The sequence below is a fragment of the Centruroides vittatus genome, unplaced genomic scaffold, assembly GCF_030686945.1.
Source record: "Centruroides vittatus isolate TY-2023 unplaced genomic scaffold, ASM3068694v2 contig_502, whole genome shotgun sequence".
Classification (NCBI taxonomy): Eukaryota; Metazoa; Arthropoda; class Arachnida; order Scorpiones; family Buthidae; genus Centruroides; species Centruroides vittatus.
In genome coordinates, this window is record NW_027122289.1 from 412,767 (window position 1) to 439,282 (window position 26,516).

Here is a 26,516-nt window from a genome sequence, read left to right on the forward strand (position 1 = left end):
CATCCCCAAACAGCTGTAAACAGAAAACGTGAATAAAGTTGTGATTTATGAAATGAACATGCCGATGTGTTGTCATGTTCAAAGAGTTAATGACATAAATACACAAAAACACTAAATTTAAAAACTCATTTAACGAGAAGCGACCACTTTTTTTGGGTTCGCCACACGTATTCTGTGTTGTGCCGTGTACCTTGTGGTCAGCGTACTTGCTTCCGCAGGAATCTGACAAGAACACTTTTTCATCAGAAAACACTACGGATGACCAGTCCCTTCTTGTCCAATTTTTGTATTGCTGGGCGAACCCCAGACGATCGAACTGATTGGCTACCATTAATGATTGTTTTTGGGCTGCCCTCCTCCCAAACAAGTTGAATTGTTGCAACCTATTAATGAAATATATATATTATCCTGTTTCTTACATTTCTGTATACGCAAGAACTAGTTAATAAAATTGTATTCCTGGCGGTTCATTATATCGATAGAAATATATTTTGAAGGACGTTTGAGTATTATACTACAAATGTTACATACGTTCTTTTTTCTGTAGTTGTAGATACATCTAAATTCAACTCTGTGAAAAGAGTTTCTGCCGACTTGAATGGGTTCGCTTGGCTGCAAGCCTGCAGCTGAGCGTCCTCTTCTTCGGTAGTGTGTCTTTCTCGGCCTCTCGCCTTACCCTGGGACACGGAACTAGTGTCTCGGTACAATTTCACAATTCTTTGCACAGAGCAGGCTGATATGTTGAACATTTCCACTATTTCATCGGAAATTTTTCCCTCGTTGTTATTGTGTGTTATTAGTGTTCGTGTTTCCTTCGTGTGAATTCAAAGGCTCATTTGCCTAATGTTTTGTATATATCAGAATAAATGAGAAATAAATTGAATAAAATGCAATACATTTTTATATCTATATACATGAATAAATCAAAAATAAATGGAATAAAATGCAATATATAATTTCATATGTAAGACTTAGAGAAAAAACTATTATATAAAAAATAAAAATTTGGCTGTGTGTGATATATTTTAAAACAAGGCACTGCGCATAATGCAACATTGCATTCCTTGCAGAAAACCCTTGTTTCTTTTCTTTTTTTTGCCCTGTACTATCACATTTTTTACAACATACAGCGCAGTACCTAGTGGGAGCTGCTTTTTTCTCAGCTCCGGTGGAACGAAGTCCGGGAAATGTCTTTCCATTAGTCTTAGCGGACCTATTGTTCTCGGCTGACCTTGATGTGCTACTTTCGTTTTGGTGTGATATGTTCTTGTACTACCTTGTGATACGCTTGTACTACCAGTCGGTCAATAAGAGTCAATCTAAAAGATAAGTTTCTTTTTTGGCCACCATTTGTTTTATAAATTACAAAAGCATTTATCAGACAAAAATCAACTAAATGAAAAAATATTTTTTTTATAATACAGTCAAACCTGTTTTTATGCGCTCTTTTTATGTGCGATTTTTATTTGTGCGATTTTTTTAATGCGAATTTTTAATTTGTGCGGTATAGTTGGCGACTAGTCTCGTGCGATTCGTCATGTCTTACGTTGACTTATTATAGCTAAATAAACTTATTATAGCATAAATGCACTTATTATAGTAATATTATTGCATGAATATGCGAAAAATGAAATAATTTACTTTTTAAGTCAACAAAACACCACCTGGACAAAAATATGTAAAACAGACGATAGACCAGACGATGCAGTCAAGTGCTGACATCTGTTGTCAATAAATTCTATTTCGTACGGTTTTGAGTTATTTTCTATGTGAGACTTTTTTTATGCGGTCCCTGTTGACCGCATAAAAAAATTATTTTTTTAATTGTGTTGCGAAAACTATTATTTACAGCCATTCGTGAAGTTTCGTGAGATTTTTTTTAATGCGTTTTTTTTTAATGCGGTCCCTATCCCCCGCATAAAAAACAGGTTTGACTGTACTTCTTTCCACCTTTTCTCACCACTGGATAGTCATTGAGATATTGATCTAAAAACAGTGTTTCCCAACGTGGGCCCACGCCCCACAAGGGGGCAATTTGATTGTTAAGGGGGGCAATTCGAAACTCGTCCAGAGTTTAAGTTAACTGTATAGCTGCTGTACGCCATATTTATTGTAAATATTGATTTAAGTTAGTTTTAATTTTCTTTCGTTTCCCTTTCCTTCTAGAACTTTCCTTTTATAACCCTTTTCCCTTGGGGTGGGATTAACAATTCTGGGAACCACTGAGAACAAAGAGATGAACAAGGCCCTGAGGCCGGTGAAAGAGGAGAAAAAACATTCTTTGCCCAGACCTCGAGGTGGGCAGACGTGATTTGTGGTGTTCTAGGTCGTGTTTGGCAATGACTGGAAAGTGCAAGAGACTTTGATGAAAGGATTGTGTTTTATCGTGGTTACAATAAAACAGTGTGACAATTAAGTGCCAAGAAAAAACTTCAACGAACACGGCAACGAGAGACCTTCCAAAAGAGTTCAACATATATGTTGGGAGCATAAAAATTTTTAGAAAGGCTTCAGGTTGGGCATCAGCACATAGAAAGGCTTGGGAACACTGATCTAAAAGGTCAACACCCCCATTGTGTCATTGTAGTTGACAATGACCTGTGGCTTTACAACAGACTTACCAGCATGTGTTACTGTAGTGACCATGGCAGGATTGTGCACTGTAGACAGTAAAGCTACACTTCGCTTGTACTGCCATTTCATTACGATAAGTTTACCTCTCTGATAAGCCATTGTCTCCCCTTTTTTCAATTTCTGCCTATGAATTGCTGGCGGAATCTCCCATCTATTCGTGCATACGGTTCCGTAAAAATCTGTATTGCACATAATGAGGTGATCCGCTAACTGTGGGGAAGAGTAAAATCTATCTGTTGTTTGACAATAGCTGATTCGTTGTTAGACAAGGGCTAAAGTTAGCACAATTTGCAAACTGATTGGCATATTTTTGTATTTTTCATATAACACAGTCGACTTGCCGGTATAAATCAAAAATTTGTAAAGGTATCCTGATGAGGACTCTCATAAATTATAAAATTTCACATTTGAAACAAGCCCGTTTTTGAGGAATGTATTGTTTCCACACGAGACAACCCTTGTATAACATCAAACTCTCATGAATGGCTGTCTCTTTCCGGCATAGATCTAAATTCAAAATTTTCATGATTTTATATCATTATCGGCCAAATTTTGTGTAATTTAGGATTGGGGTATGTGTCTGGGTTGTAAGTGTCATTGTTCGTGAAATGTAAATTTTTTTTATGTCTGCAAATCTATTTTTTTGAAAGCACTCTGCCAAAAAATGGGGTATGTAATTTGGTGTCTTGCGTCCAATACATCCTCTGCTTGGGTTTTCTAATTATATTTTGTAACATGCATATTGATAAAAATAGAAAAAATTCATCTACAGTCAGTGGTTTCCACCGACTCCTTGAAGTTTGTGGCCATTGGGATTGAAATCTGTTAGTCTCGTAAATTTAATTGTGGACGAAACATCTATCAAAAAATAACTGGAAGTATTCTAACGGGTCTGTCATGTTCCCTACGTTCACCTTCACGCCAGGGTTTCCCACAACTCGGAGGAACCAAAGGCAGATCGTCTACATTTAGTGGGGACCAGTTCCTTGTTGATGTAGTCAGCATATCCTGGACACTTGCGTCCAAATCTCCCGGCCCACTCGACCAGCTACTCTCCTCAGACCCCCTTGACGATACAGGGGCATAATCAGAATCAGAAGACATTCTGCCAACAAAATAAATTATCTGAAATCCGTTATTTTATATTACGTGCGAGAAACCTATTCTCCGAAACTATTATAATATAAGTAAATTACTTGATTACTAGTAGCAACACAAAAGCAAGAGCACAGAAATATCACAAACTGAAGAGCACAAAAGTAATCCACAGCACAACTCAAGAGCAGAACTATGAGTGAAAAAGTACAGAATTGTTCGAAAGAAGAACAAAGGGTCAGAAATTCTAGGAACCGACATCTGACATCTTCTATTTCCCTCGATGTGGGTTCCTGTCCGTGGTGAGGGGACCTCCCAGAGATGGTTTAGTAACTTTTCTTTACCATCCCTGGGATCTGAACGCCCACCCACGTGTTTGCCGTGCGTGGTGACCCGTATGCCGGAAAAGGGGATCCTGGTAGTTGAGGGGCAACATAACGTCCCCAACACACTGCTTTGGCCCCTGCTTCGGATAAACGGGAGGCTCAAATCAGGCTCCGTTTGAGTCAATCGGCTGGTCGTTGAGTCATTCTTGACCTCGGCCTGGAGTCAACCGATCGATGCAGACCGGGCGGACACGTCAGACAAGGTGTGCTCTTCTCGACTGCATTGTGAGGGTATAGCTCCTGGGAAACCCTGGTGTGACGGTCTATGGGATCCTCTCATGTGACGGCATCCCCTTGTTGGGCCCCATGGTGGGTGGGGTCACTAGGAGCTGAATATCTACTCTTAAATATGGATTCTAAAACCCCAAAAAATCCAGACATGCCAAAAAATACAAATGAAAACATTTCCAGCCAGCCATGCTACTTGATAGTGCATGCTACTGGAGAAAAACCTCTGTCAAAATGCTCCCCTTTCTTGATCCAGAAGTTATTCGAATCAACCATTGGGCACCTGAAGAAAACACAGAAATTGAGGTCAGGGGACCTACTTGTAGAAACTGCCTCACCTCAACAATCGGCAAAACTTTTAGCTACAAAGAATTTAGGAGAAATTGAAGTGACAGTCACACCACATGGAAGTTTGAATTCATCACGTGGTGTGATATCTGAGATCGATCTGATGTCTGAAGATGAATCAGATATCCAGATCGGTCTTTCAGACCAAGGCGTCACTGCTGTCCGACGCATCTCCATTCGTCGGGATGGCAAGTTGATTCCTACAAAACATCTTATTCTGACATTTAATAAACCGACTTTGCCATCTGTTATTACAGCCGGTTATCTACGCTGCCCAGTTCGCCCATATGTTCCAAATCCGCTGCGTTGCTTTAAATGCCAGCGATTTGGACATTCACAAACATCTTGCCGAGGGAAAAGCGTATGCGCACAGTGTGGGACGGAAGGTCACGAGAGTACCGAATGTAAAACTACCCCATGCTGTGTGAACTGCAAGGATGCCCATCCTGCCTACTCCCGAAAATGCCCTGCATGGCAGAGAGAGAAAGAGATCCAGCGAGTGAAAACAGTCAACAACGTACCTTACCCAGAGGCTCGCCGCATGGTCACTTCAAGTGCACCACTGAAGCAGAAGACCTATGCTGCTGTCTTGAAATCCACAAACACTTGTGCAGTTCAAACAGATATCTCTGTCTCTCCAAGTGAATCCTTTACTCGCCATGCGAAATGTTTAATACTGCCATCTACCCAAACACCAGAAAAAGAGAGCAAGAAGACCAAGACACCCCTACCTAAAACAGGGGTAATAACAAGAAATGTGGGTTCAAAAAAGGCCAATAAAAACCCACTTAACAAGCAAAAAGTAAAAGTTGCCCTCTCTAAATCAGCTAAAAATCAGAGACTCAGTCTATGAGTGAGTTCTCTGACTTTTCTGATGAAGAGACTAATTCGGAGGTTACAAAACCAAAGTCACCTCCAAAAGAGAGACCCCCTGTTAAATTAAAGAGGGATACCCTCGCAAAGAATGCTACCTCAAACACATAATGGATTATAAAATAATCCAATGGAACTGTCGTGGTTTCCGCAACAACTTCTCTGACGTTAAACACCTGACATACTCTACCTCATCTCTCTGCGTGGCACTCCAGGAAACACATCTAAAACCTGGAGAAAGAATTTCTTTAAAAGGATTCGATCTTTACCGTAAAGATGACGACAGCCACACCCGCGCCAGTGGAGGTGTGGCTGTACTGGTTTCAAACCGCATCCCGTCTTTTCCGGTACAAATAACAACAGAGCTGCAAGCTGTGGCAGTCAGAATATCTATGGGCGTCACTGTCACAGTTTGTTCCATATACTTGCCACCAGATGTCAGAGTCAATGAGGATGAATTGGATGCATTGGTTGAACAGCTGCCAACTCCTTTCCTTTTACTTGGTGATTTCAATGGCCACAATCCAATGTGGGGCAGTCACGATATCAACCGTCGAGGCAGAGCCATTGAAAGATTCATAGGTAATCACCAACTATATTTATTTAATACTGGAGAAGTGACATACTTCCACGCCCCAACAAGAACATTCACTGCCATTGATCTATCATTAGCAACCCCAAATCTGTTTTCAGCGTTTATATGGGAGGTTGGATCTAATCCACTTTCCAGTGACCACTTCCCAATATTTCTAAAATACCAAGGCAGAGAAAGCTGTGAAACAGCCCGTCCACCACGCTGGAAACTTGAAACGGCAGATTGGCCTGCTTTTTCCTCTTTGGCTAACGTCACTGAGGAAATGGTCAATACTGCTGATATCAATGATGCAGTCGAAGTTGTCACTTCCAGTATTATTCAGGCAGCCGAAAAAACAATGGGGAAAACGTCAACCAGATATCCAAAACATCCGAAACCATGGTGGGATCAGAATTGCGAGGCAGCATTTAAAAAGCAAAAGAAAGCATGGGGGATTTTCAGAAGATACCCCACTGCTAACAATTTGGTTGCTTTTAAGAAAGCAAAGGCTAATGCCAGAAAAATAAGAAGGCAAAGCCAAAGGGATTCTTGGAGGAAGTATGTTTCTAGCATAACATCTTCCACCAGCTCAAAAGCAGTCTGGGATAAAATCCATAAAATCAATGGAAAATATGCTTCTCACTCTCTGTCCATGCTGGAAAGTAATGGCACAATAATCAGTGACATAAAAGGTATTGCTGATTTGTTGGGTGAAACATTTTCGTCTTCATCCAGCAATATTATGTATACAAGGGATTTTCAGGCTTATAAAGTCCAAACTGAAAAACAATATCTAAACTTCCACTCCCCATCTAATGAGGAATATAATGTGCCATTCAGCAGAATAGAACTATGTACAGCAATCTCTCGCTCGGGGAATACTGCTGTAGGCCCGGATAAAATCCACTACAGCATGATTAAAAATCTGTCAAACAATTCCCTTAGTAACCTTCTGAATCTGTTTAACAGAATATGGACAGAACATATTTTTCCTGACTCTTGGAGGCTATCAATTATTATTCCCATACCCAAACCAGGTAAAGACCGCAAGAATCCCTCTAATTACAGACCAATTTCTTTGACTAGTTGTCTGTGCAAACTTTTCGAGAGAATGGTAAACAGACGCCTGATGTTCCTCTTAGAGGAAAAGAACTACTTTTCACTACATCAGAGTGGATTTCGTAGGAACAGAAGTACAACAGATAATTTACTAAATCTTGAAACATCCATTCGCGAAGCGTTTGTTAGACGACAGCACTTAGTGTCTGTGTTTTTTGATATAGAGAAGGCCTATGATCGCTGCTGGCGATACGGGATACTCCGTGATCTGCACAAATTCGGATTGCGGGGTAATTTGCCAATTTTTATAAAAAACTTTCTACAGAATCGAAGATTTCAAGTCAGGATGGGCAACACTTTGTCTAGGCCTTTCACACAAGAAGAGGGTGTCCCTCAAGGTTCTATTTTGAGTGTAACTCTGTTCCTAATAAAAATTAACAGTATAACTAACTGTCTCCCTCCCAGTGTGAAACACTCTCTGTATGTGGATGACTTTCAGATTTCCTGTCAGTCTAGTAACATGGGTTTTATTGAGAGACAACTGCAAACCTCCTTAAATCGAATAGACAATTGGTCCAAGACCAATGGTTTCAGTTTTAACGTAGAGAAGACCTCGTGCATCCACTTTTGCCGAAGGCGTGGTTTGCACCTGGATCCTGAAATTCACCTAAATGGGGTTAAAATCCCAATGGTCAACGAAGCAAAATTTTTGGGTGTCGTGTTTGACCATAAATTGACGTTCTTACCACACTTGCGCAATTTGAAGAGTAGATGTTTAAAAGCTTTAAACCTGTTAAAGGTATTGTGCTGCTCATCCTGGGGAGCAGACAAATGTTCTATGCTCAGGATTTATAGGGCCCTTGTTCGCTCTAAGCTGGACTATGGATGCGTTGTGTATGGCTCTACACGTGAATCTACTCTTCGGATGCTGGATCCAATCCACCATCAAGCATTGCGTTTGTGCACTGGTGCATTTCGAACTTCTCCTGTACAAAGTTTGTATGTGGATGCTCATGAGCCTCCACTATCTCTTAGGAGAGAACAGTTGTCTCTTTTTTATTACATTAAACAGAGATCTCAAAATAAACTTTTAGCTGATTGTTCAGATAGTCAGCTGAGGAGATTATTTGCAGCTCGCCCAAGTAGTGTCCCTACATTTGACATAAGAATGGAGAATGTAAGCAGCACGATTGACCTGGACACAAGCAACATTTCGCAGGTCGAGGTCGATAATATATCACCTTGGTCAATTCCTGTGATAAACGTTGATTTAAGCTTAAAGCAGTTTCTAAAAGAAACCACCCCAGACTACGTTTATAGACAGCACTTCGCAGAAATTCAACATCGTGACAGGAATTTAATTCCTATATACACCGATGGATCTAAATCGGATGACTATGTTGGCTTAGCCTTTGTTTGCCAGGATGAAATCGTGGCAGAACAAATAGCACCGAATTCTTCCATTTTTACTGCGGAGTTGCAGGCTATTTATTTAGCCCTAAAGTATATAAATAGGAAAGGTCATCGTTGCTGCGTGATTTACACTGACTCAGTTAGTGCACTTCAGGCTTTGATCTCGTATGAACCTAGTTTTCACTCCATAGTGATTAAAATTCGTAAGCTGATTTGCCATCTTTTTGCGAGGAATTTCTCTATAAAATTTTGTTGGGTCCCAGGCCATGTAGGTATAAGAGGGAATGAAGAAGCTGACGCAGCTGCAAAGTCAGCAAGTCCTTCTCAGCATACAATGCATATTGAAGGAGGTGACTTGAAGCTAGTTGTTAAAAAACGACTAGAGGAGAGATGGCAAAATGTGTGGAACGCACAAGTCCACAATAAACTACACGAGATCAAACCTGTGATAGAAAATTGGACACAGAAGAAACCTTATGACAGGAGATCTGAGGTCATTCTTACTCGTTTGAGAATTGGACATACTCGACTGACTCATCAATACCTTTTGAAGGGTGATGACCAGCCTGTATGTCAGTATTGCAACTGTAATGTAAGTGTTAAGCACATACTGAGCAATTGCATCGCCTCTGAACGGATTCGTAGGCAGCATTTTGGAAATGCAAGTTTTAAAGAGATTTTGGGCCAGAGGCCAAATGTTGATAAATTATTGAACTTTCTAAAAGTCACAAATATTTATAAACAAATTTAATTGTTTATTTATTTATTATCTATATACACCTTGTTGCTATATACATTTTAATTGTTATATATTTTCGTTATCGGTTCTTTGTTTTTTGTTCCTTTCTGTTTTTTTATTTTATTCTATTTATTATTGTTATGGTGTAAATAAATACATAAATACAATATGTTGTGGTGCAGCTTGGCCTGTGTGGCCCTTGTGCCAAAAAACCTTTGCAAAAATGTTTCGTTGATTGGTTGGTTGGTAAACTTAACTCTGCATAATCAATAAATATTTTATGAAACAACAAAATGTGCATTGCAATTTTAATTCGTAACTTTATACAAGTGTATTATAAAACGCATCGGATTTAAAACATGATAAAAACAATTTTATAACCGAGGCAGAAATAAATTATAAAAAAGATATTAAAAGTGAACAGTTCTGACAAAACTGATTCTTAATATCAAGAACAACATTGTTTTTCACACAATCAAACAGTAACCTTGACATCTGACCCATTTCTGATAGGGGAGGGAGCTTTTGTTTACATAATAATAAAACACTTAGCGCATTGTTGTCATTAAGGGTGGGGAGTGGGTGGTAGCTCATATGACACCCTGTTGCTAAAGCAATAAACTTTAACCGACCTTGACACATGATCTACCCCTCTGTGATTACTAAGAATAACAAGTGGGGAGGAGTTCTTTAAAGGATAATAAAACACTTGGCGGTTTATTAAGTGACCTTTCCCGCTCTACTCAGATTACGGCAAAAGCAATAAACACTTAACACTGGACATTGACACACGATCTCTTACTCTCTGATTACGGAGATTCTCGAAGAAACTCGAAGAAACACAGGCTGCCACCTTTGATAAACAAAAGTTCTAAATTTCCTAACAAATTTCCTATTTCATTAGAATCAATCTTAGAATCAATCCAAGACTTTCAAAATCCTCACCCTAACCATTATATTTTACAAGTTATACGAGTATATCACTAATAGCTTTAGAATGGTAGATCGCAACATTCCAGTCCATAGTTATGAGGAGGCCGTAAGAGAAGCACGAAGAAACGGTGCCGCAGATGTAATCACGTTCTACCCTTCGCTATTGATGACAGTTCCTAGAGGTGGGCCCTTTGTCCAGAGGATGCAGGGTCGGACCTACAGGGAAAAATCCGCAATCCTGGGCCAATTTTTCAATGATGCCTCTGGAAATGCGGCACCAATGGCGGGGATGCTGTGGCTCCACAGCAGGGAGTTTTTTAACGCTGCACTGCGTGCAATGACGAATGAAATTATGGAGCCACTAAACAGAGTCTATGAAAATTTCACACATGGACAACCAGGGACTGAGGAGTCATTGCGAATATATAGAAATGCTGTCAATATGTTTAGGAACAATCTACAACCTGAATTACATCATGCGGAATTTTTTGCAATCGCTGGTCATACTACAGCAGAACTACGGGTTGGGCAAGCTGTATTGACTACATTAGTGAGGATGCTAACAGTGTTGGGATAGCATGCATGCGGAGTCTCCTTTCCCGCTCAGAGAGCACTAAAGGACCCAGAGGAAGATGTATGGTGTAATTGTCCCAGAAGGGCTCATAATGTTTTGAACTAGTCCCTTGGAAGGGCTCATAAATAGTACGTATTTTTTGTAGTCTGTAAGGAATTAGCAATTAATGTTAGTATTGTTAGTAATGGTTAGTAGGCAGGATAGGCTGCAGGTGCTATAGTGCACCACACTCCCAGAAACTGCACTGGCCGGGCGAGAGAAGATTGCTGAATTTAATTTGATAAGGGAATTTAAGTTTAATTCTAGTTATTTGTTTTGGAAGGAATCAGATTTTACTCAATTTAATTTTTTAAAAAAATAAGCAGTTTGTCTGGCTAGTGAGTATATATTTATTAAGGGTTTAATGAGGAGCCGACCGGCCAGTGCAGAGAGGGAGCAGACGAAGAAGATTTAAAAATAGGTAGATAGGAAAGTTTTATAACGTAACGTAACCTAACCAAAATTTTTGACTTTTCCAGAGCCACGGAGGAAAAGAAAGTGACAATGGCTAAGCCACAGATGGTCAAACCGAACAATTTGGAATAAATAAATTTGTAGGGGAGCCTGGCTTGAGCACGAGCTGGAAGCCAGGGGAGTGCCTACTGGGAGGACTTGACAAGGGTTGCTTGACCCCATTTGGGCAAAAATGTGAAGAAACCCAGTAAACTTCACATATCAAGCAAGGCCCACAAGGGGCGAGAGGACAAAATGGAGAATTAAGTAAATCTGAAGCAGGGTTCGGTATGACCACCGTGAAGAGAAAGGGTATTGATATAGTATTGAGGACAATAGCACTAATTTCTATTAGAAGGGACAAAGAGAAGAATAAGAGAAGTTTATACGAATAAGGTTCATGTATGACTTTAACTTTAGTGAGAAAAAGTGTAGTGTTGTTGGATTTTAGGATACAGGGGCAAGAGGAAAAGGGGTATTTTATTTGAAGAAGTAGTCCTGCAGGAGACGTGTGTTTGAGAGTGGCAACGAAGAGAAGATGTGACAGACTGGAGAAAAAATTGCACTTATACAAAGCTACCAAAGCTGTAAGGGCCAAATAAACGGAATCAGTACCCCCACGCAGAGCAGACCCACCGCCACCCGAGCGCCCCCGGCCGCCACCACAACCACCAGGAACCGCCACAGCCGAAGGCGAACGTGACCAAGAATGATCACAACCGCCCCCGACGACCCGGACCCGGAAGGCCAGCAGAGGCGGCCGGGGACACCCGACCGACGACGGAGCGCGACCGCAAGCATGGGGGCACAAGAGAGCGTTAGTATATAGTGTTTTGTGATTGTGCCATCTTATTGATGTCAATTTTAGTTACATTACAGTCCAGTGTAGGTAGAGAAGAGACTTTAGTTTTATTGAGTTTCAATTAATGATAATTTTAGATGAGTTACAATATAAGCAGCGGGCGTAGTGCACAACACAATCATTAATTTGGCGTTTGATTTGATTTAGTTTTGTTTAATAAGTTATTTTTTGTTTCGTTTGGTTGAAAGATCGGAATTATACGTATTTATTAGGTATTTTTATTATGTTATTTTCTACAGTTCATTTAGGTCCAGACAGGGGACAGGCAGTTCAAATTCATTAAGTTTTAGTCCATTTTGATTTTAAGTACATTGGTGTTTGGTAATTTGATTTGATACTGTTTTGGAGTTATGCTAATATTAGGTTAATTAGTTTTGTTTTACGAGAGACCTCAGAGAGATCAAATGCGTAACACAGGAATGTGTTATATTTCTTTCTGAATTTGACATACCTGGAACCATTTAAGTTTAATTAGTAATAATTTTATTTACAAACCAAATGTTATAATTCTTTTAGTTACTAGTAAGAGGGTTATTTTGATAAGTTACACAGTTAAAATAATCGCGTTATGAGATTAATAGATGTAGGCAGGGGCGTGGGGTTAGTCCGAAATCTAAAGCGTAATTTTACCGATTTAATAAGCTTATTTTAGTTTGTTTTAACGTAGGTAGTTTAATTATATATATATGTATATCAAATCGCATCATTATAGTGTGTAGATTTTTATATCGTTTATTTGTTCCCAAACTACCTCAGAAAGACCTATATGTGCAGCACAAACTGTGGTATAATTATTTCTGTATTTGTCTTACATGAATTAGCTCAAAATTAATCAGCATATAATTTTATTCACGAGCCAAATGTTATAATTCTATTAGTTACTGATATAATAGTACAGTTAGATAAGTTTTATATCTAAAATAGTCGCTCAATGAAAATAATAAATATGGGCAGAGGGCGTAGTGCGCAACTCGATATCCAAAACACTAATTTTACCAATTTGATATATTTGTTATAGATTATTTTAACGTAGATAGTATAATTTTATATATATGTGTATTAATTCATTACATTACAATGTATATAATTTTACATCGGTACTTTATTTCTAATCGATATCATAAAGACTAATATGCACATCACAGCATAATGCTATAATTATTTCTGATTTTGTCCTGTGTGAATTATTTAATTTAATCAATAATAATTTTGTTTATGAGCCAAGTGTTATAATTATTTTAGTTGCTAATAGAGAGTTAAAGTTGGATAAGTTTTATATTTGAGTTAGTCGCTTAATGAAAATAATAAATAGATGCAGGAGGCGTGGTTCGCATACTCGAATTCTCAAACATTAATTTTACTAGTTTAATATGTTTATTTTAGTTTGTTAACGTAGGTCGTTCAATTACACACATATACACCTACATATGCATAGCAAACCGATTCATTTTATTGTATAAAGTTTATATCGGTAAATTGTTCCCAATCTTTCTCATAAGGGCCTATATGCGTAACCCAGGCTGTGGTATAACTATTGCTCTATTTGTCTTATATAATTTATCTCAAGTAGTAATTTTATTTACGAGCCAAATGTTATAATTCTTTTAGTTACTAATAGAGGAGTTCAGTTAGTTAAGTTTTATATTTAAATTAGTCGTTTAGTGAAAATAATAAAAGAGGCAGGGGGCGTCATAAAGACTAATATGCGCTTCACAGCAAAATGTTATAATTATTTTTGGGTTTGCTCTGCGTAAATTACTTAAGTTTAGTCATTAATGAATTTATTTACAAGCCAAATGTTATAATTATTTTAGTTGCTGCTAAAAGAGTTAAAGTAGATAAGTTTTATATTTAAATTAGTCGCTTAATGAAATATATAGAGGCAGGGGGCGAGGACCGCAACCTGAAGTGTAAAATATTAATTATACCAATTTAATATACTTATTTTAGTTTATTTTAACGTAGATTGTTTAATTATTCACCCATATATGTATATATGTGATTAAAATCGATTCTTTTATTGTATAAATTTTACAACAGTACATTGTTCCCAAACTAACCCATAAAGACCTATATGCGTAACATAGGCTGTGCTATATTTATTTCTGTATTCGTCTTACATGATTTACTCGAATTTAATCTATGGTAATTTTATTTACAAGCCAGATGTTATTATTCTTTTATTTACCAATAAAAGGGTTCAGTTAGATAAGCATATTTAAATTAGGCATTTAATGGAAATAACAATTATAGGCAGGAGGCGTAGAGCGCAACTCGATATCTAAAAACATTAATTTTACCAATTTATATACTTGTTTTAATTTATTTTATCGTAGATAGTTTAATTTTAAATATATGTGTATTAATTTGTTTCATTCCAATGTATATAATTTTACGTTGATAGTTTATTTCTAATTCCTATCATGAAGATTAATATGTGCATCAGTAGAATGCTATGATTATATCTGTCTTTGTCTTGCGTGAATTAACCAAAATTTAATCAGTAATAATTTTATTTACAAACTAAATGTTTTAATTATTTTAGTTGCTATTAATAAAGTTTAAGTTAGATAAGTTTTATATTTAAATTGTTTTTAAATTAATCGCCCAATGAAAATAGTTAATAGAGGAAGGGGGCGTGGAACGCAACTCGAATCTAAAACATTAGTTTTACCAATTAATATACCTATTTTAGTTTATTTTAACGTAGATAGTTTAATTATTTACATATGCATGTATATATGTGTGCACAAAATCAATTCTTTTATTGTATAAATTTTACATCAGTATTTTGTTCCCAATCTATTCCATAAATACGTATATGCGTTTCACGAGCTGTGCTATAATTATTTCTGTATTTGTCTTACGTGAATTAACCTAATTTAGTCAATAATAATTTTATTTACCAGCCAAATGTTATCATTATTTTAGTTGCTACTAAAAGAGTTAAAGTTAGATAAGTTTTATATTTAAATTAATCGCTTAATGAAAATTACACACAGAGGCAGGGGGCGTAGTGCGCAACTCGATATATAAACATTAATTATACCAATTTAATATACTTATTTTAGTTTATTTTAACGTAGATTGTTTAAATATTCACCCATATATGTATATATGTGATTAAAATCGATTCTTTTATTGTATAAATTTTACATCGGTACAGTGTTCCCAAGCTCTCCCATAAAGACCTATATGCGTAACACAGGCTGTGCTATAATTTATTTCTGGATTTGTCTTGCGTGAATTAACTTAATTTAATCAATAATAATTTTATTTACCAGCCAAATGTTATAATTATTTTAGTTGCTACTAAAAGAGTTAAAGTTAGATAAGTTTTATATTTAAATTAATCGCTTAATGAAAATAATAAATAGAGGCAGGGGGCGTAGTGCGCAACTCGATATCTAAAACATTAATTATACCAATTTAATATACTTGTTTTAGTTTATTTTAACGTAGGTAGTTTAATTTTTATAAATATGTGTATTACTTCGATTCATTACACTGTATATAATTTTACATAGGTGATTTATTTATCATCCCTATCATAAGACTAATATGCGCATTACAGCAGAATGTTTTATTTATTTCTGAATTTGTCTTGCGTGAATTAACCTAAATTTAATCAGTAATAACTTTATTTACTAGCCAAATGTTATAACTATTTTAGCTGCCACTAAAAGAGTTAAAGTTAGATAAGTTTTATATTTAAGATTAATCGCTTAATGAAAATAATAAATAGAGGCAGGGGGCGTAGTGCGCAACTCGATATCTGAAACATTAATTATACTCAATTTAATATACTTGTTTTAGTTTATTTTATCGTAGATAGTTTAATTTTATATATATGTGTATTATTTCGTTTCTTTCCACTGTGTATAATTTTACATCGGTAGTTTATTTTTAATCCCTATCATGAAGACTAGTATGCGCAACCCAGCAGAATTCTATAATTATTTCTGAGTTTGTCTTGCGTGAATTAACTTAATTTATCATAATGAATTTTATTTACGAGCCAAATGTTATAATTCTTTTAGTTGCTACTAAAAGAGTTAAAGTTAGATAAGTTTTATATTTAAATTAGTTGCTTAATGAAAATAATAATAGAGGCAGGGGGCGTAGTGCGCAACTCGATATCTAAAACTATTTTATACCAATTTAATATACTTATTTTAATTTATTTTAACTAGGTAGTTTAATTTTATATATATGTGTATTAATTCGTTTCTTCCACTGTATATAATTTTAGATCGGTAATTTATTTCTAATCCCTATCATAAGACTTATATGTGCAACACAGCAGAATGTTATAATTATTTCTGAATTTGTCTTGCGTGAATTAACTTAAATTTAATCAATAATAATTTTATTCACCAGCCAAATGTCGCAAACAACTTAGTTGCCACTAAGAGAGTTAAAATTAGATAATTTTTATATTTAAATTAATTGCTTAATGAAAATAATAGATAGAGGCAGGGGGCGTAGTGCGCAACTCGATATCTAAAACATTTTATACCAATTTAATATACTTGTTTTAATTTATTTTAACTTAGTAGGGTTGGGCAAGCTGTATTGACTACATTAGTGAGGATGCTAACAGTGATGAGAGAGCAGCATGCGGAACGTCTCGCTGTTGGAGGTAATGTGCGCAGGCCGAAACCAGCCTATATCGATGATTTTGTCGAATGGATAGAAGATCCCACCCAGGACTATTTGGGTAGAGTGCCTTTTGACAGGAGACAGGCTACTCATTACCAACAGGCAATTCGTTATCCTGGGGAGGAAGACGATAACTTCAACAATAAGGGCTTTTTACTAATGTCAACAGCCATTGCCTATCAGTCCCAGAAAGTAAACCCAGGTTTCGGGGACGTTGCCGCCAATATTCCAGACCCCATTGTAAGGACCGCAGTAGAAGAAGCGAGACTGTTAATTGCCGGTTTAGAAGGGCAAGAGGCAAGTCTTTTTCAACAGCAAATAGCGGCTGCTGATATCATCTTTAACTCATATTATTGGATTAAAAAATTGGGCGTAAACAGCCGCAACGGATTCAAAGTTGTAAACAAATTCTTATACCAACTTGGCCTCGCTCCAATCGGCACTGAGAAGAGAGCAGAGCTTGTTAGAAGAAGTAGAAGTGAATTGATCCGCCGCTTCACAGAATTTACAACCATCGTTACGAACATCTATACTACTACATTCATTTGCACCTATTCAAGGTTCGATGATATGGTGCCAGTGTTGGGCAGTGTGTGTGTTACTAATTATGAGAACACAGTAACCAGACAATCAGCGAGCTGGAGGAATAGCATCAACATGCGGTTGGAGGTGGAAGAAACGCTCCGGATTGTGACTGATCTTTTTATGGTGGAAGAGATCGCAAACCTGGGAGAAGGCAACAACATCTTTAGAAGTTGCCACCTGCTGCATCAACTTCTACTCACCAAAAAGTCGCCCTATGAATACGCAGCTGGCATCGTGGGCAACGCGCTGCAAGTAGAAATTTATGGACGCGGACACATGGAAAGACCAGGCGCACAAAGAAGGAGAGAACATGCAGCAGATCCCCAACCTGAGAATTTTAATGACATGCCAGCACTTGAGGGGGATGATAATCAGGGTGAGGGTGGTGAGGTGGATTAAGTATATTTCTGCAAAAACCCACCTACTGTGAACCAAAAACTGCTTGTGTTTCAAGAGTTAATCATCATAATTTACAATCTTAAGATCTATTATTTTATTTAATTTTAAATTGAGTTTAGTGTTTACAATTTTATAATTTATAATTTTATAACTCTATAATTTTATAATTTTAATGTTTTAATGTTTGTAGTTTTAATTTAAGTTTGAATTAAAGTTCAATTTGAATTGAATTGAATGTATAAAAATAAATAAATAAAAAGCTTTAAATTAAAGCAGTTTCAATACTCAAGATTTGAGATTCTAATTCTAGTACAGTTAACTAATAGCTCTGACATCCCATTCATAAATAGACCAGTAGTGAATAAAAGAAAGGGAAAACAAAAGTCGATACCAATACAACCATACAAAGTCAAACAACCAACGAATAGGACAATTAAACAGAACAAAACAAATGAAATCAGACAAAACAGAATAGGACTAAATGAAAAATAAACCAAACAGAGTTATATAAATAGAACACAACAAAATTCAAACAGAACAAAACAGTAAAACAAAAAAACAAAACAAAAACAAAAAAACAAAAACAAAAAGCAGGAAAGCAGCTCATAATCCAAATCTAAGATTAACAACCGAAACAGAAGCAACGAAACAAAACGAAACATCACCCCAACACATAAGCCAGCGAAACAAAGAACAACAAACCGGGCGAACAGAACAAAACACCATCACACAAGGCAACAAAAGACACACAGACACCAAAACAAACAGACAAACAAACAAGCCAACAAACAAGCAAGTCAACAAACAAACAGACATAAGAGCAAGCCACAAAACAACAAAAGCAAGTCAACAAAACAAAACTATTTTGACAGCGCCAAACAATCAAACAAACAAAACAAGACAAACAGACCACACACCACACCCACACCAAGTGCGCATAATAAACAGTCACAGCAAATAATAACAATTCAGGGAATTAAATAGAACAAAGAAGAAGGCAGATAAGTCAATCCAGAGAGCATAACAGCATAGCACAACAGTCGAGCAAGAAGAAGGAAAAACGCAACCAGGCTTAAAACAGAAATCAGATGGGCAGAATAAAACAAGGCAACAGAGTCAATAACATCCACTAGCACAAACAAGTCAGCACACAGAGCAAAACCAACAAAAAATCAAAAGAGCAATGAGACCGGACACCAACAATCCAGAATCAATCAGCCCGGAAAACAACAAGAAGAAAACAGCCAGGCCTCAACAGGGCGCCACCAGCAGTCAGTCACCCAACCCCGGAGGCAGCAACGGCAAAGATAGCGGTAGTAGAAAAGGAAGTCACCAGAGAAAACTCATCCAGCAGAAAAATCAACTTCAACAAAAGATAGGTAATAAAATACATATTGTTATCGGTAGGCAGCCAGCTTTTCGATGGCTTCCTGGAAGTAAGGTTGTGTCTGTGCAAACTCTCGTTTTAACCGTTAGTTCTGCCAGATTATTTTGGATTACCACGGACTTGTGGACTACCATCGCGTCCAGTACGTCAACCCGGTTCGTTCAATATACTTTTTGTCTCAATATCTTAATTAAGGGGAGTAGATTAATTTCTAAGTCCTTGGTTTTCGATCGTTTCTAAGTTGTGGAAACTTTTTTTTTTTTTTTTTTTTTTTTTTTTTTTTGGGAGGTGGCACCGGGGGGTTTTTCTCGGCTGTGCTTCCTTTAGTATCCCCTAAGGTTGGATTAGGATAGATTAATTATATATCGAATTACAGCGATTTTTAGATTTTTATATAAGCTTTTATGGGAAATTTTCAAATCTAAAACGATCGTTAGAGCCGTTTAACGTTCTTTCTAACGGTCCGCTTTAAATCTTAACGATTTTCTAACGTTTTTATTCGCATTGCCGTATTTATCTTTTGTCCGATTTTTCTTTCTTTTCTTTTTTTTCTTTTATTTATATAGTTATGTTAAGCTAGTTTTGCACTTGAGGGTTCATTTTGTAATTTATTAGTTAAGTTTTCATTTGTGTTGTCGTGTTTTCGTCGCAAGACTACAGTTCGGTTCGGAATCAGGGTAGCTTGCGTTGCTTAGTACTTTTGTGAGTGTTTGATGGCGACGGGCAGCTCATCGAAATTTCTTGACGAGGCGCTCAAGCTCCTCGATGAGCTTAAGGGTTATCTTGCTAGAAATAGAAATAGGAAGTTGGGCTCAGGAGCCCATTCGCGGTTTATAACTGTTCAGTTTCAGCGATTGATTGATCTTGCGAGTTCCACAGTGTCAACTTGTTCTGTTCTTGATTCCATTGACACTCGGTTGGATTCGCTTATCACCAAGGGTGATCTCGATGGCGCGTTTGCTGCACATGCTGAGAGGACTGGGGCGGTTTTCTCTGAGGTCTTAGAGGCCTTCGTGGATTGCAGCGGATTGTTCCAGCGTCGGAGTCGGCGGTTGGTGGTCTCACTGATGCATTTGCTGCACATGCAGAGAGAACGGACGCAGTTATCTCTGAGGTGCTGGAGACCGTTCGGGGAGTGCAGCAGGTTGTGCCGGCTTCAGGGCCGGTGGTATCCAGTGCACCCGGGCTTTATAGTGACGCTGTTAAGCTTCCTGCTCTACCCTTAGATTCAGTTTCGGTGCCTTCCAAATCTTGTCACACTGTACTGGTGTACAGTAACCCCGAGTCTAACGACTCTGAGCTTACCAGAAAGGTCCTAACTTCTGGAATCAATCCGCATAGCTTAAAAATAAGTGTTCAGAGAATACGCCGTATTCAAAAAGGCGGGATTGCTGTTGATTTGGGATGTAGAGCAGATGTGGGAATTTTATGTAATGCTGTTTCTGAGGTTTCCGGTTTACGTTCAGTTATTCCGAAAAAGAGACGCCCAATGATCAAGATTATCTCGGTACCTAAATCTATTGAGAGGGACCAGCTCTTAGATGCCATTTATGAGCAGAACAGCCGGGTTGCCGTGTTATATTCCAAAGAAACATTTCTGGAGAAAATTAGGGTGCGTTTCCCAATTGGACAGCATAGTACCACTCTCGTTTCTTGGGTTGCAGAGGTCTCACCGGACCTCAGGTGTTTCCTCCTAAAAGAGGAGAAGGTGAACTTGCAGTGGACTAGGTGTAGTGTCGTAGACTTTCTTCCATCGAATCAATGTTTCAAATGCCTTAGATTTGGGCATTTTGCCAAGAATTGCGATGCAGAAGAACGTACATGCAGTCAGTGTGGAGGCAATCATGCCTTCAAAGATTGCAACAGGAAAACAGAAACTCCAAAATGAATGAACTGCATTAGAGAGAATAAGAAGAAAATAAACCATAATGCGCTCGATAAAGTCTGTCCTGCCTTTATTCAATCAAGAACACAGCTCCTTGCCAGAATAGACTATGGCGTCTAACAGAGATACGGATTTTTGCCATAGAAACTCTCAACTATGCACTGTACAGGGTAATCTGGAACGAGCGATCTCTGCAGGCTCTCAGAAACGCAAGCAATCTTCAAGACAGACTATGGACTGTGATAGTCCTTGTTATGCTAGTTACCGGATCTCAAAAGTAAAATTCGTGCAGGTAAACTTAAGGAGAATGATTGCTGCCAATTCACAGCTCTGCTATGAACTTAAAAACTTTGATATAGGCCTAATGCAGGAGCCCTATTGTGTTAACAATAGGGTGGCCTGCTTTCAAACTAGGGACAATATCATGCAACATAATGAGGGGCAGCCTTGGGCAGCAAACATTGTGACAAATCAGCATCTTGCCTTTATACCACATCCAAGATACTCCTCCAACAACTTGATTTGCATGGAGATTGCTCTGCCACAGCTTCAAGTTATTATCTTTAACGTGTACTCTTCAAGCGATACCAGTATCACCGATGTCCTTCATCCTCTCTCAGAGGCAATGGGACGCTTCAGAAATGCACAATTCTTAATAGCTGGGGACTTCAACGCGCACTCCCCTACATGGGGTGGTGAGCGTAGTGACAGAAGAGGAGAGGCTTTGGAAAACTTTGTGGCAGTGCATGATTTACTAATCCTTAATGATCCTAGCTCGCAGCCTACCTTTACAAGTGAGAATGGAGTTTCCTGGATTGACATTACTATCTGCTCAGGAGGACTTCATCCTTTCATAAAGGACTGGAAGGTTGGCACCATAGATAGTCTCTCGGATCACGAATATGTAACATTTGATCTCTTTTATACTGACCCTCGCTCAGTACAGGAGCTGACCACTTCCCGCCCATTTAACATAAGGTCTGCGGATTGGAGTCTGTTTAGAGATATCCTCGAGGAATGTCATCTCTCTTCCAATCATGACTACACAAAGGAACGGGCAGAGCAGTACATCGAAACCATTATTGAAAACATTGCTTATGCATGCAATATTGCCATTCCCAGAAAGAAAACCAGGGCAAGAGCCAATCCCTGGTGGAATGTAAAACTGGCCACAATGCGCAGGACCAACAACCAACTGAGAAAGAAATACCAGCGTTGTCATGACATACAAAGGGAGGAACTCCGCAGGCGATATCTTCAATTCCAGCAGGAATACAAGGAAGAGATTAAGAAAGCAAAAATAGAGTCCTGGCGTGCTTTCTGTTCTGGGGCATGTGGCAACCCCTGGAGCTTTGTATACAAGCTCAGTGTCAACAAACTTAACCCCTTGATGCTGGGTTCCTGTCCGTGGTGAGGGGACCTCCCAGAGATGGTTTAGTAACTCTTCTTTACCATCCCTGGGATCTGAACGCCCACCCACGTGTTTGCCGTGCGTGGTGACCCGTATGCCGGAAAGGGGGATCCTGGTAGTTGAGGGGCAACATACCGTCCCCAACACACTGCTTTGGCCCCTGCTTCGGATAAACGGGAGGCTCAAATCAGGCTCCGTTTGAGTCAATCGGCTGGTCGTTGAGTCATTCTTGACCTCGGCCTGGAGTCAACCGATCGATGCAGACCGGGCAGACATGTCAGACAAGGTGTGCTCTTCTCGACTGCATTGTGAGGGTATAGCTCCTGGGAAACCCTGGTGCGACGGTCTATGGGAGTCTCCCATGTGACGGCATCCCCCTGTTGGGCCCCATGGTGGGTGGGGTCACTAGGAGCTGAATATAAATTCTTAAATATGGATACCAAAAACCAAAAACAAGCACAGACAAAAGAAAGACCTCCAGCCAACCTGCTTACTTAATAGTGCATGCAACTGGAGAAAAACCCCTTGCTAAGTGTTCCCCCTTTTTGATTCAAAAGCTGTTTGAATCAACCATTGGGCATTTGAAAAAAATTCAAAAATTGAGGTCAGGGGACTTACTTGTAGAAACAGCCTCTCCTCAACAAACAACAAAGCTTTTGTCAATTACAACTCTTGGAGACATGGGAATATCGGTCACACCACACGGAAGTTTGAACTCATCACGTGGTGTGATATCTGAGTTTGACTTGATGTCTGAAGACGAATCAGACATTCAGATCGGCCTCTCGGACCAAGGTGTCACTTCTGTCCGACGCATTTCGATCCGTCGAGACGGCAAGTTGATACCCACTAAACATTTAATTATAACATTCAACAACCCGACACTGCCATCTTTCGTTACAGCAGGATATCTGCGCTGCGCAGTTCGTCCGTATATTCCAAATCCGCTGCGTTGCTTTAAATGCCAGCGATTTGGACATTCCCAGACCTCTTGTCGAGGCAAAAACTTGTGCGCACAGTGTGGAACTGAAGGTCACAACAGTACTGAATGTAAAAGTACGCCACACTGTGTGAACTGCAAAGATGCCCATCCTTCCTACTCACGAAAGTGTACCGCATGGCAAAGAGAAAAAGAGATCCAACGGGTAAAAACTATGAAAAACATCTCATATCCAGAGGCTCGTCGTATGGTCACTCCAAGTGCACCTATGCAACAAAAGACATTTGCTGCCGTGGTGAAATCTACTAACACATGTGGGGTTCAAACAGAGATTTCTGTATCCCCAAGTGAATCTTTTACACGCCATGCGAAATGTTTAATACTCTCATCTATGAAAACACCAGAACAGGAAAGTACAAAAGCAAAAACACCTCTACCAAAAACTGGGATAACAACTAGGAATGTGGGTTCCAAAAAAGCGAGTAAGAACCCACTAAACAAACAGAGAGTGAAAGCAGCACTCTCCAAATCCAAAAAATCGGAGGCTCAGTCGATGAGTGAGTTCTCTGATATCTCTGACGAAGAGAATAAACTGGAGGTGACCCAAACAACATCGCCTTTAAAAGGAAAATCATCAGTTAAATTGAAGAGGGACACCTTTGCAAAGAATGCTGTATCAAACACATAATGGATTATAAAATAATTCAGTGGAACTGTCGTGGTTTCCGCAACAACTTCTCTGACGTTAAACACTTGACATCACCTACCACATCTCTCTGCGTGGCACTCCAGGAAACACATTTAAAACCTGGAGAAAAAATATCTTTAAAAGGGTTTGGACTCTACCGCAAGGATGATGATAGCCACAACCGCGCCAGTGGAGGTGTGGCTATACTGGTTTCAAACTGCATACCGTCCTTACCGGTACAAATAACAACAGAGCTGCAAGCTGTGGCAGTCAGAATATCTATTGGAGTAACTGTCACAGTTTGTTCCATATACTTGCCACCAGATGTCAGAGTCGATGAAGATGAATTGGATGCCTTGGTTGAACAACTGCCGACTCCATTCCTTTTACTCGGTGATTTCAATGGCCACAATCCAATGTGGGGCAGTCTTGACATAAACCGTCGAGGCAGGGCCATTGAGAGGTTTATAGGCAATCACCAACTGTATTTATTTAATACTGGAGAAGTGACATACTTCCATGCCCCAACAAGAACATTCACTGCCATTGACCTATCATTAGCAACCCCGAATCTGTTTTCAGCGTTTACATGGGAGGTTGGATCTAATCCACTCTCTAGTGACCACTTCCCAATATTTTTAAAATATCGAGGCAGAGAAAGCTGTGAAACAGCCCGTCCACCACGCTGGAAATTTGAAACGGCAGATTGGCCTGCATTTTCCTCTCTGGCTAACATCACTGAGGAAATGGTCAATGCTGCTGATATCAATGATGCAGTTGAATTTGTCACTTCTAGTATTATTGAGGCAGCCGAAAAAACAATGGGGATAACATCAACCAGATATCCAAAACATCCGAAACCATGGTGGGATCAGAATTGTGAGGCAGCATTTAAAAAACAAAAGAAAGCATGGGGGATTTTCAGAAGATACCCCACTGCTGAGAATTTGATAGCTTTTAAAAAAGCAAAGGCAAATGCCAGAAAAATAAGGAGGCAAAGCCAAAGGGATTCCTGGAGGAAGTATGTTTCTAGCATAACATCTTCCACCAGCTCAAAAGCAGTCTGGGATAAAATCCATAAAATTAATGGGAAATATGCTTCTCACTCTCTGTCCATGCTGGAAAATAATGGCACAATAATCAGTGACATAAAAGGTATTGCTGATTTGTTGGGTGAAACATTTTCGTCTTCATCCAGCAATATTATGTACACAACAAATTTCCAGGCTTATAAAGTCCAAAGTGAAAAACAATATCTAAACTTCCACTCCCCATCTAATGAGGAATATAATGTGCCATTCAGCAGAATAGAACTATGTACAGCAATCTCTCGCTCGGGGAATACTGCTGTAGGTCCGGATAAAATCCATTACAGCATGATTAAAAATCTGTCAGACAATTCCCTTAGTAACCTTCTAAATCTGTTCAACAGAATATGGACAGAACATACTTTTCCTGACTCTTGGAGGCTATCTATCATAATTCCCATTCCCAAGCCAGGTAAAGACTGCAAGAATCCCTCTAATTATAGACCAATTTCTCTGACTAGTTGTCTCTGCAAACTTTTCGAGAGAATGGTAAACAGACGCCTGATGTTCCTCCTAGAGGAAAAGAACTACTTTTCACCACATCAGAGTGGATTTCGTAGGAACAGAAGTACCACAGACAATCTAGTAAACCTTGAAACATCTATACGCGAAGCGTTTGTAAGACGACAGCACTTAGTGTCTGTGTTTTTCGATATAGAGAAGGCTTATGATCGCTGCTGGCGATATGGAATACTCCGTGATCTTCATGAATTTGGACTGCGGGGTAATCTGCCAATTTTTATAAAAAACTTCTTGCAGAATCGAAGATTCCAAGTCAGGATGGGCAACACTTTGTCTAGGCCTTTCACACAAGAAGAGGGTGTTCCTCAAGGTTCTATTCTGAGTGTGACTCTGTTCCTAATCAAAATTAATAGCATAGCTAAGTGTCTTCCTCCCAGTGTGAAACACTCCTTGTATGTGGATGACTTTCAGATCTCCTGTCAGTCTACTAACATGAGTTTTATTGAAAGACAACTGCAAACCTCCCTAAATCGCATAGACAATTGGTCCAAGATCAATGGTTTTACTTTTAATGCAGAGAAGACCTCGTGCATCCACTTTTGCCGAAGGCGTGGTTTGCACCTGGACCCTGAAATTCACCTAAATGGGGTTAAAATCCCAATGGTCAATGAAGCAAAATTTTTGGGTGTCGTGTTTGACCATAAATTGACGTTCTTACCACACTTGCACAATTTGAAGAGTAGATGTTTAAAATCTCTGAACCTTTTAAAGGTATTATGCTGCTCATCCTGGGGAGCAG

At 38.8% G+C, this 26,516-nt stretch overlaps 1 protein-coding gene across 1 annotated transcript; it reads left to right on the forward strand.

Annotated features, from left to right (window-relative positions):
- Positions 1 to 4,464: 4,464 nt before the first annotated feature.
- On the forward strand, positions 4,465 to 5,544 carry LOC136978269 (uncharacterized). The gene has a single exon (XM_067273954.1). It carries the CDS (start codon positions 4,465 to 4,467, stop codon positions 5,542 to 5,544), a length of 1,080 nt encoding a protein of 359 aa, XP_067130055.1.
- Positions 5,545 to 26,516: the final 20,972 nt, after the last annotated feature.

Bases quoted from the DNA above. Each gene is read 5' to 3' on its own strand.
- LOC136978269 (XM_067273954.1), top strand. From the start codon at position 4,465: ATGGATTCTAAAACCCCAAAAAATCCAGACATGCCAAAAAATACAAAT.